This window comes from Sceloporus occidentalis, unplaced genomic scaffold (genome assembly GCF_023333645.1).
Source record: "Sceloporus occidentalis isolate IW3139 unplaced genomic scaffold, rSceOcc1.0.p SCAF_5, whole genome shotgun sequence".
Lineage (NCBI taxonomy): Eukaryota > Metazoa > Chordata > Lepidosauria > Squamata > Phrynosomatidae > Sceloporus > Sceloporus occidentalis.
The window spans coordinates 130,145,633-130,158,123 of record NW_028316985.1 but is presented as its reverse complement, the minus strand read 5'-3'; the positions used below and the strand labels follow the sequence as shown (position 1 = coordinate 130,158,123).

At 42.4% G+C, this 12,491-nt stretch overlaps 1 protein-coding gene across 1 annotated transcript in view; it reads right to left on the bottom strand.

Moving 5' to 3' along the window:
* Positions 1-6,658, bottom strand: part of GPM6A (glycoprotein M6A) — a 209,367-nt gene extending 202,709 nt beyond the window's left edge. The window contains exon 1 of the mRNA XM_089525452.1: positions 6,636-6,658. Within this exon, the coding sequence (XP_089381578.1) occupies positions 6,636-6,639 (4 nt within the window). The 5' untranslated portion in view covers positions 6,640-6,658. The remainder of the gene's footprint in view (positions 1-6,635) is intronic.
* Positions 6,659-12,491: the final 5,833 nt, after the last annotated feature.

Here is a 12,491-nt window from a genome sequence, read left to right as displayed (position 1 = left end):
ATACCAGAATTAAACCATTTTCCTTTCTCTTCATCACTTGAAAATAATGGTACCTTTTACTGGATGTATGGTTGTTGTTGTTGTTGTAATCTTGCTTTTCCCCCAGTTTAAAACAGTTAAAACAAACATTAGCCCAAAACACAGTGCAGAAATAATCCAGTCTGAGACCACTTTAACTGCCCTGGCTCAATGCTAGAGAAATCTGTGATTTGTAGTTTTCTGAGACATTTAGCCTTCTCTATCAGACAGCTCTGGTGCCAAAATAAACTACAATTCCCAGGATTCCCTAGCACTGAGCTGAGGCAGTTAAAGTGTTTTCAAACTGGGTTATTTCTGCAGTATGTTTTGGACCATAGTTAAATTTAACAGCATACAAAAGTTAAAAAGCCATTAAACCATCATAAAATTTAAACTAGTTAAAGCTAATTAAAACAGCAACAACAAATAAAAACTCTTACACATTTAAAAAAAAACATCTGTTTCCCCTTTAAAAATCTGTTCTCAAAAATCTATTCTCTTTAACATTACATTGTACTTGTTTGTTTGTTTGTAATTAATTAAAGCAAAATGTATAGTGAATGCAAGCTTAAATCATTGTTGTTGTTGTGTGCCTTCAAGTTGTTATTGACTTATGGCGACCCTAAGGCAAACCTATCATGGGGTTTTCTTGGCAACATTGGCTCAGAGGCAGTTTGCCATTTTCTTCCCCTGAGGCTGAGAGAGAGTGACCTGCCCAAGTTCAGTCTGTGGGTTCCATGGCTGAGCTGGGAATCAAACCCAGAGCCCTAGTCCAGCACTCAAATCACTGTGCAACGGTGGCTCTCACTTAATCCTCTGTCTGTATCAATATCAACACTGGATATCACTATCTGCATTGGAGATACCATGGTGGTCCAGCTTGGGACTTCATGGCTTCCATGACAACCACAAGGCTGTCTAAATATAGTTATATTTCAAAACATTTTTAATACACTTTTCAGCCTGTGATTTTCAACTAAGCCGGTGGATGGAGCTCTGAGTGAAGTTGTAGGGGCTATACAGGCTGTCTTTTTCATGGCCAAATCAGGGCTGCAGCAGCCTCACGCCACAGCCCCAATCTGGCCTTGGGAGAGCGCAAAAAGGAGCCACAAAAAGCGGCTTCTTTTTGTGCCCTTCAAAGGACACCATAGCCATGGCAGCATGGCTGTATGGCACCCCTTCGGCGCTGCATCATGTGAATGCAGCGGCAGAGTCGTTCCATGATGCCACGCCATCTGGAACAGCCCGCGGCATCATGACACTGCGCCCTGACTCCACCCACAGGCCGGCACAAAGTACCGCTCTGTACAGGGTCGTAGTGACTTTCTCAAAACACCATTCTCAAAAAACTGATCTCACTGTGCAAATACAAGATGGAAGAAATGCTTTCAGTATGATCATTCACAATCTTCCTTTCCTCAGAGCCTAATAATCTACTGGAGAATTGCAGAGAATGAAATGACAACCAGGATCATTAGACTGCAGACACCAGTGTCAGGGTGCATCCAGGCTAAATGAAAAGTCCCAGATCTGGTTCCTGTTCTTTCTGATTTTCTGCTGGGCTAAACCTGGGGGATTGGTATAAAAAGTCTCTGATCCTACCAGTAGCCAATAGGAAATATTCTGGGATAAACAAAATATGTACAGTTATCCAAAACAAAACTAGAAAGAACAGAAACAAAATCTAGGACTTTCTGGTCTTTTTCATCAGTCTGGATGTGTCCTCAGAGGGATAAAACATTATCACTCATGTTTTTTTGCAGATATAGCAACAAAGTATTCTTACTTCTCTGTTACTTTTCCCTTCACAGCTAGCAGTCTAGCAGAACTTTCTCCAGATGGTAGATGGATTTCTTTGACCTGACACTGACAAGGATTAGAACCTACAGAGGCTTGCAATGACAGTTTGCAAGGTGCTTTGAGGGAAAAGTCACTCCTATTCACTCTGATCATGATGCAGTTATTGTACTGAACAGTGATGTTACAGGTGTCCAGGCCAGTATACCTTGTGTGAAATCAGGTTCAATTTATGTACCATGTAGCTGTAGACAAAGTGCTGAGTTAAATTTGTATTTGTGTCTAATATTGCTGGAGCCAGCATAATGCAGTGGGGTAGACAGCTCTGGAGACCAGGGTTCAAATCCCAGCTTGTCCATGAATCAACTGGGTGGCCTTGGGCAAGTCACACTCTCTAAGCCTCAAAGGATGGCAATGGCAAACCCACTGTGGAGAAACTTGCCAAGAAAAGCCAATGACAGCAGCATCTTAGGGTCTCCATACATCAGAACTGACTTGAAAGCACACAACAACTATTAACAGTGGGCAGGAACAGTGGGTAGGCGCAAGTGGTGATTAATGTTTCTTTAGAAACACAGTAGTCCTGCTACACTGAAAATGCAATTTTTTATGAAGCTGTTTTATTTAAAAACATAGTAGTCCTGTTACACTGAAAAAGCAAATCTTTATGAAGCTGGTTCTTTTTCTCTCTCAGAAGATAGGACAGGTATTGCCCACTTACTAATGTCCCCTTTGGAGACAAAGTGTTTCAGAAAAAGGTGGCAGCTGAAATCCAGCCACTTTTGGGTGGAGTGATTTACCTAGCTCCAGTGCAACCAAGCTTCTGATCCAAGTTTAGAATCTGCCACCTTAGTTGTCTGATTATGGGAGAAAGGAGGAAAAGTTTGTCTATACTGAATCTCCTTGGTATCCTCCTAAACTGGTTCTATGGGATATATCTAGGAAATACAACTGAAATAGGGGCTCTGTGCATGGGTGGTATCCAAAAGAAGCAGCACTGGAGTTTTGGTCAAATCCATGTAATGCGTGTTATAGGGCCATACAAAGTTCTGTCTTATCCCTAGATTCCTCAATATGAACTCCTTATCCCTAGACTCTTCAGTATAAATATGAAGCCACTTAAGTTAGTTTGTTAGAAGTTTTGGAGTGAAATACCAGGTGAAGCTCTGCAGGTGCTGAATGAATAAAGCATAGCATTGGGGTCAATTAACTGAAAATGGACAAAATGGAGACACTGTAGATAAGCATGTGATTTGAATAGCATTTCATTCATTTTGAATAAGCAGGTAAGTACATACATTGTTTAAATAGTAGTCCTCAAGCCAACACCATCACTTCACACACACCATGTGTGGTCACAATGGCAAGAAGTATATCATATATCATAATACTTAAGAACATTCCAAGAGCCAGAGTGGCATACTGCTTTGAGTGTTGGACTATGAGTCTGGATATTAGCGTTCAAATCCCTGCTCAGATATGGAAATCTACTGGGTGACCTTGAGCAAGTCATCCTTGTTCAGCCTCTGAGGAAAGCAGAAAACCCCATGAACAAATCTTGCCAACAAAACCCCATGACAGGTTCACCTTAGAATCTCCATAAATCAGAAACAACCTGAAGGCACACCACAACAACAACGCTTTCGCTGAATCAGACCAAGGCCTAACTAGTCTAGCATTCTTTTCCTATAGTGTCCAGCCACATATCCATGGGAAGCCCACAAACAGGCCATTTAACACAGTATCACCATCCCCTCATGTCCCCTAGCTTGTGCTATTTAAAGTTTAAAAAATGTCTAATAGTGAGCATAATGTATCCTATGTACCAGGGCAATTTCATTTTAAAGTCTTTTTAGTGAACTACAGAACTATTATTCAAGGAAATTCATACATTACCCTATGCAAAGTTTTTGACAAATGGAAAGTTATTTGTCAACTACACGTCAACAAATAAAACTTGTTCTGACAACATCAAAGCCAATAGAGTAGGATGGTTTTACAATACTTGATGACACGCTGGCCATAATATTTAAGAGGCATGCTGGCATCAAGAATTGGAGACATGGAGGGATAAAAGGAGGTAGGAATTATAACTGAACAAATTGCAGTTGACTTTTTTACCTCTTTCATTCTTTTGTGCAAGTTACTCTAGATTCCTCAGCTTAAGGGCACTGTTGCGTGAAAAAAAGAATAATCTGATTTTCTACACCAGCAGTACTTGTTGGATCTTGGAACTGCATTCAGACTAAAGACATTCTTTGGAAGCAGTGAAGTGCTGCTTTACTTCCAGAGATGGGATACTCATTAGCAGGGGGAAAGCAAAATCAAGAAAGAAAAAAAGCACTTGGAAAGTAAGTTATTTGCATCAAAACTAGCTGTGTTAATGTGAAGTCGAAGGCTTTCATGGCCGGCATCCATAGTTCTTTGTGGGTTTTTCAGGCTATGTGGCCATGTTCTAGAAGAGCTTCTTCCTAAAGTTTCGCCAGCATCTGTGGCTGGCATCTTCATGCCAGCCACAGATGCTGGCGAAATGTCAGGAAGAAGCTCTTCTAGAACATGGCCACATAGCCTGAAAAACCCACAAAGAACTATAGCTGTGATAATTTGGGCATTTAGCAAGGAATCCCAATGCTCGTGAGTACATTAGATTTATACAAGCAAGGAAATCATGCATATCATCTACTCCATGGTTCCTTACTTGGGTACCTGAATGTTGCTAAATTACAAGTCCCATCTGCCACAGAACCATATACTTCATTGCATCAGTAGAGTCCAACATACTCTAATACCCTTAATGCACAGAAGCTCATGATCTAATAAACCAGTTAGTCTTGAAGATGCCACACTTTCTCCAACTTCTTGCCCTTCATTTCATACTGAAACAAACTAATGCAGCTAACTCTTTGAAAGTTACCTAACACTGGCATATTTGGTGGGGGAACGCCGCTGCCAAAGCCCAGCCCTAAACCTGTTACTAACATCCCTAAACATCCAGATAACCTCACTGGCTTCCTTGGCTGCATCCACACTGGAGATATAATCCGGTTTGACCCCGCTTTAGCTACTTTTACCCGCTTTAAGTTCTTTCAAAGAACTTTGTACTGTGACATCCAGCAACCCTGACCTCCATTTCACGATGAGTTGGTCACCCTGAGAAACAAGCAAAAGCAATAGCAAGTACATTTCTATACTACTTATCAGTGCGCTTAAGCACTCCTTAAGCGGTGTACAAAGTGTAAGCTAATGGCCCCCATTAAGCTGGGTTTTAGCAACCTGGGAAGGATGCAAGCCTGAGTGAAGCTTGAGCCCTTGGCTGGGATTGAACTCGCAACCCTATGGTTTGTGAGTGAGTGGCTGCAGTACAGGCATTTAACCATTGCACCCCCAAAAATGTTTTTTTCCTGTAAGCCGCCTTGGGTCCCTTCTGGGAGAAAGACGGCCTACCAATGAGATAAAATGAATGACATAAATAATAAATATAATGATTTAACAATAAATAAATAAATAAATAAGAAAATGATATAAACAAATATAAATAAAATAAATAGGATTGCTAAGACAGTGTCCTAGATGTCCTCACTGCAAAGGATGTCCTCACCTTACTATGGCCTGATACAGACAGGACAAAATAAAGCTGCTTTGAGTCACTTTGGAGGTATGCTGTTTAAATGATACAGGCATCCTAAGAGTCCAGAAGCCACACCAAAGCCACGCTTCAGTCCTAAGGACTGGGGTGCAGCTTTGGTGCAGCTTCCAGACTCTTAGGACTCATGCATCATTGAAACATCATACCTCCAAAGTGACTTGAAGCAGCTTTATTTTGGCCTGTCTGTATAGGGCCTGTGTTAAGTGCTGTGCAAACTTTACAGAGCTCTATAAATAAATGCTAATAATAATAATAATAATAATAAAGAAGGAGAAGGCACTGTGACAATGTATGACCTTTGAGAAAAATGGAAGGCATGACCAAAGACAAGCTAGACGACACTCATATAGACATGTATATGCAGGCTTCTTAAGCTGCAAGTGGAGGGCATTATAGACTGTCTCCTGGACAGGAGGTTGGAATGGAGGGCGTGTCCTGGAAAAGGAGGACGCCTGGTCACTCTCTCCATGCTCCAAATGGAGGACGTTTTGGAATTCCTCCTGGACATGTTAAAATAGGGAACATGTCCGGGGAAAAGAGGACGCCTGGTCACCCTCTCCATGCTCCAAATGGACGTTTTGGAATTCCTCCTGGAGAGGAGGTTGAAATGGAGGACACGTCCGGGAGGAGGACTCCTGGCCACCCTCTCCATGCCCCAAATGGGAAACCTTTTAAAATTCCTCCTGGAGAGGAGGTTGAAATGGAGGACGTGTCCGGGAAAAAGAGGACGCCTGATTACCCTGTCCATGCTCCAAATAGGGGACCTTGTGGGATTCCTCTTGGAGAAGGAGGTTGAAATGGAGGACGTATCTGGGAAAAGGAGGACGCCTGGTCACCCTCTGAAAGTGAGGGCGGGAGGAGAAGCGGCGGGGATTTGCCCCCCAGCCCTCTGGCCCCAGTTCCCTGGGTCCCCCGGGGGGGTGTCCTTTCCCTCCCTCCGAAGTCCAGCTGCCCTGGCTGCCAAGGAGGACCAGGCAAAGCTGCACCAGCGAGGACCCTTCCCAAAAGAAGAGTTTAAAAAAACACTCAAGGGAGAAATATAGATCTCAGAATGGAAGGGGTTTGGGAATCCCTCCCGGGCTGAAGAAAGTGGGGATGGAGGACAGTGTCCTAGGAAAGGAGGACCAAGGCTGGTGCCCCTGCTCCTTCCCTCCTCCTCCTCAGCCCCACTCACCCATGGCCTCCAGCGCTGGCTGCTCTCCCAAATGGAGGGACTGCTTGCTCCTCTCACTGACCCACAGGCTTGCTTTCTTTCCTTCCCCCCTAGATATCCCCCCCCAAGTCCAAAGGCGGGTCCAGAAAGCCCTCCTCCTCCTCCTCCTCCTCCTCCTCCTCCTCCTCCCGCCCAATTTGTCCCCTTGGAAGCCAGGCCAGGGGGGCTTCTCCTGCCCCACAACCTCCAAAAGCTGAGGGACAAGTTCCCCCCCCCCAAAAAAAAAGTCCCCTTTCAGAGTGACCAGGCGCCCTCCTTTTCCCAAGAGCTGTTCTCCCATTTCAACTTTCTTTTTGGAGAGAGAGAGAGAGAGAGGAAAGAGTAGGAGGAAAAGGAAAGAAAAGGCAGAAAGATTAAGGATAGTATAGAGGAAAGAAGGAAGGATAAGAAGGGAAGGAAGGAAGGAGGATAGGAGGAAGGAAAAGAAGGAAAAGAATGAAGGTAGAGAAATTGATTAGAAGATATGTAATGGGAACGTGGTCAGATCTAGCAGGAAAGAAAGGAAGGAATTAGGGAAGCAACAAGAGTTGGTGAAGATGGGTATTCATTGAATGAATACTTGAGTAGAAATTGATATGAAATGGTATTGAAGGGAACCGAAGTAATAACAATACGTATGGTACATTTATTAGATGTTTTCTTTATTTTCTTGATTGCCTTTTCTTATCTATAAGATGTGAACAGAAATGTCTATATTTGTGCGTACGTTGTATGTTTGGTATATGTTTGTTTTAATGATAACATCTATTTTATAAATAATTTAAAAAACACTTTCTTGTCCAGGAGGAATGCCCAAATGGTCCCAAATTCCCAAATGGTCCTCCCTTTTGAGCAGCACTAAGAAGCAGGAGTTTCCATTTCAAGGAGTGTTGTTTTAGTTTTCCTTTGGTCCTTTCCTCCATTTTAGGGGCCATTATTATTATTATTATTATTATTATTATTATTATTAAATAAAAGTTCAAGATCCTCCAGGCAAACTCATCTCACGGGGTTTATTTACAACTGTATGACATAATGTTGTTTTATATGCTGTATTTTATTGTACGGTGGTTGTTGTGGTGTGCCTCCCAAGTCGTTTCCAACTTCTGGCGACCCTGATAGAGTTTTCTTGGCAACATTCGTTCAGGGGAGGTTTGCCACTGCCTTCCCCTGAGGCTGAGAGAGTGTGACTTGCCCCAGGCCACTCAGTGGGTTTCATCACTGAGCCAGAGATTGAACCCTGGCCTCCAGAGTCATAGTCCAACATTCAAATCTCTAGGCCAGGCTGGCCTGATGAACTATGAGAGTTTGTCACACTGAGGCTAAACTCAGCATTAAAGAGAATTTAAAGCGTATTTAAAGCATCCCGCAAATAAAGTGAAAATGGTGAGTAATTGCATGAAATGATTATCACATACAATTTGTGCAAATAAAGTGATATCAGAAATGCATTGTCGCTGAAATCCTGAAAGTAAAAAATAAGCATGTTAATACCGCTTTGTGACCACGTTAATGGCGGGTTTTGTGCAATGTTGTGTGAAATCGTTTCATGTAATTATGCAATTTTTCCAGGATATTCACAGGATAAATTCCCAATCTCCTTTGTGTGATAAACTGTTAAAGTGCCTTCTTGGCTTGCAAGATACTTCTAGAATTCTAAGCAAGGCTTTGCTAGCCACAAACCCTTGACTGAATTTACATGGAAATTATTCTTTTCATTTGTCCATTGTACTGAAATGAAGGGGGAAACTCTTTCAACATTTGCACTGTGTCCTCAAGCAGCTCGTTGCCTAACATGTTGGCTGTCCTTTTCCTCTCAGAGAAACAAACACACCCGAGCTCTGGGGACAAGTCTTGTCTGTTGCTGCTCCTAGGAAGAACTTTAGAAGGATCCATCCTATCCCCCTGTTTGCAGCAAGCATAGGCTGACAAGTAAACACATTTCCCCAACAGTGGGCTTCTTAGTCATGCTCAAAATGGAGGATGTTTCGGAATTCCTCCTGCACAGAAGGTAGAAATGTAGGATATGTACTGGAAAAGGAGGACATCCGGTCACCACACTTTTTCAAGCAAGTGAAGTGAGAGGGCCAACCTTCCTTCAGCATGTGCCAGGGAAGTCTTCTTCATCCAGTGGTGTCCAGTTATGGGCACCACAATTCAAAAAGGACATAGAGAAACGAGCGTGTCCAAAGGAGGGCAACTAAAATGGTGAAAGGTCTGGAAACCTTGCCCTATGAGGAATGACTCAGGGAGCTCAGGATGTTTAGCCTGGAGAAGAAAAGTTTAAGAGGTGATATGATAGCCCTGTTCAAATATTTAAAGGGATGTCATATTGAGAAGGAAGCAAGCTTGTTTTCTGCTGCTCCAGAGACTAGGACCCGGAGCAATGGATGCAAACTACAGGAAAAAAGATTCCACCTCAACATTAGGAGGAACTTCCTGACAGTAAGGGCTGTTGGACAGTGGAACACACTTCCTCGGAGTGTAGTGGAGTCTCCTTCCTTGGAGGTCTTCAAGCAGAGGCTGGATGGCCATCTGTCGGGGATGCTTTGATTGTGATTTCCTGCATGGCAGGGGGTTGGACTGGATGGCCCTTGTGGTCTCTTCCAACTCTATGATTCTATGATTCTATCAAAGGCCGCAACCAGCCTGAGTCTGCTTCTCCCATACATCTCAGGCTGCATCTACACTGCAGAAATAATGCAGCGTGACACCACTGTAACTGCCACAGCTTAATGCTATGGAATCCTGGGGTTTGTAGTTTGTCATGGCCCCAGAGCACTCAGGACAGAGGAGGCTACTTATCTCACACAACTACAAACCCCAGAAATTCCATAGCATTGAGCCATGGCAGTTAAAGTGGTGTCAAACTGGATTATTTCTGCAGTGCAGATACAGCCTAAGGCTCAGACTCTGTGTGTTGTTGTTGTGTGCCTTCAAGTCGTTTCCAACTTACAGTGACCCTATCATGAGGTTTTCTTGGCAAGATTTGTTCAGAGGTTTGCCATTGATTTCCCTTGAGGCTGAGAGTATGTGACTTGCCCAAGGTCACCCAATGGGTTTCATCGCTGAATGGGGAATTAAACCCTGGTCTCCAGAGTCCTAGTCCAACATTCAGACCACTACACCATACAGTCAGGTGAGGTTTTTTGTTTATTTGTTTTTAAAAGCAGGATTAAATACAACGAGTTTTATTTTTGAGGGGAAAGCTGACAGCCAATGTTGCTGATGAGGAGAACAGCTCAAACCCTGGACTTTGCACCAGAACAAAGGTTAGCAAGGAAGGGAAGGTGACAAAGACCCTCCCGAGAAGCCCCCTGAGACTTCCTTTGGGCAGCTTATTGTCAGATTGGCTAGCTTAGAAATGGGCATACAAGGAAAAAAAAGAAGGTGGCATCTCATCCCCTTTCCTTTGTCTTTGCAATGATAAGCAAAAGATCCACAGTGCTGGTTAGGGGAAAATATGGAGCAGAGGACTGTAACCTCTTCCCAATTGCCCAGCCCACCCGACCTCTGTCCTTCTGGGTGATATGGCAGGGTAAGACACCAAAAGAGCTATCATCTCGTCTTCCCACTAATTCACAATTCACCTGAGTTCCCACCCTTCCTTCCATGGGATGCTGGCCTTACCATTGCCTTTGAGGGTCCATCTGAAAGGCTCTTCCAACTGGTAAGTTGTCTTTGGGGGCAGCAAAAAAGACCAGGCCCCAGCTGGGCAATCCAATGATAGGTGTAAGCAAGCAGATGGTTAGAGGAATAGCTAGCACTCATCTTTGTTCATTGAATCTTTTTGTATGGAGGCCACTTAGATTTGCATCTGCATTTCTCTTTAGTACTAGTGATAGAAGAGCACTAAGCAGATGATAAACACATTGAAATAGTTGAAGATTTTCCATAGCCTGGATGAGTCATTAATCAGAGTTGGAGACTACAGTCAAGAAATCAGAAGGAGACATGGACTTGAAAGGGCAGCTGTGAAGGAACTGGACAAGACCCTAAAGTGTCAAGATATATCACTGAATGTTAAAGTTAGGATTGTCCATGCCATGATATTTCCCAGTGGTTGAAAAAGCTGGACAGAGAAGAAAGCTGATTCGGGGGAAAATCAACTTCTTTGAAATGCTGGAGAAGAGTTCTATGGATGCTAAAAAGACAAAGATATGGGTTCTAGAGCAAATCAAGCCTGAACTGTCCATAGAAGTCAATATGACTAATCTCAGACTATCCTAGTTTGGTCATATTATGAGAAGACATGATTCACTAGAAAAGGCAATCATGCTTGGTAAGGTAGAAAGCAGTAGAAAAAGAGGAAGATCACAGTCCAGACTGCAAGACAGCAGCAAGCTCCTTTTGAATAAATCTTACCTTTAAAGGTTTGCCTTAGAGTTGCCATAAGTGAGAAATTATCTAAAAGCATACAATAATAACAGTAACAAAGTAATAAGGTAACAACAGGATTTTCAGTCTAAAACAGATGCAAATGTAATATTTCCCCCCAGTTCATCTGAAAAGTTTGGTGTTGTATTATCTAAGCCCAGACCTGATCAAAGCTTTTTGAAGTGTTCATTCTGCACCCATGCATATTTCTTTTGTCTTGTAATAAAGTAGTGACATGCTTTCAACTCTTCTTTGAGTTTCTTAATTTAACTGCCATTCTCTGTAATAGATACTAGTTAACTCAGATAGGGGTTTCGGGATCAAGATGGATCAGCAGGCCCAGAAAGTTCACTGCTACTGAAATCAATCACTGGTGGGAAGTAATATTTTTCTTTACACTCTTTCATGCAAGCTTACTAAATCCAATTGGTTTTGCTATCCTATGACCATATATTTGAGAAGTAATGAAATTCCTCTGATTTATACTGTGTAGGTCTGAACATGCTCTGCACAGGCATATTAAAATGATATCTGGCTCAGTCTGCGAAACGAACTGTCTGGGAAATCTGTGAAGGGACAAATTGAAAATACAGTGTTTCACTGAAATCACCATGCTTTCCATATTGCCAACTGAATCAACACCCAGTCTAATTTCTAGAGGAAAGATCTCTTATGTTTGCGAAGTATAGTTGGTAGTACGATATTATATACCTCAGCTTGCTCATGTTTCAGTTCATTGAAATCCACTGGGAATTTTTCTTTATGTTACGCCCTGATAAGGCAATTCAGATATTCTCCACCCTTGCTTTAATGGATTCATGGCTAATGCAAAATTTTGAATTCAGTTTTTCCAGCTTAGAGTTCATGCTATCCAGATGTAACCTGCCATGCCTTTAGTTAATTCCAAGAGAACTTGTGTAAGCAGATTTTCCAGAAGCTGAAGAGCTCATTCTGAGTCGGACTTGAGGTGACTGGCATTTTATATCAGAAGTATTCTTTTTTTAAAAAAATTACATTATCCAAGACTTCTTCCTGAACATTTTGTTGCTGATGTGTTCTGTCAAATCATTTCTGATTTATGGCAACCCTAAAGCAAACTTGCCACAGGGTTTTCTTGGCACAGTTTATTCAGAGAGGGGTTTGACACTGCCATCCTTTAAGGCTGAGAGAGTGTGATTTACCCAAGGTCACACCCATGGGTTTCCATGCCTGAGTAGGGGTTGAACCTTAGTATCTCATAGTCTTAGCTCAGTATTGAAACTACATTGGTAACAGTACAAAGTTAATGATGCTGCATTTTTGTTATCTTGCAGGGGAAAATGCAACCATGGAACAGTTAAGGAAAATACATTTTAAAGGATGTCATCCCCAGGTATAGAATTTTTTAATATAAAAACATGACGATACTGTATGAACTCTGTAATAATAATAATAATAATAATAATAACAACAACAACAACA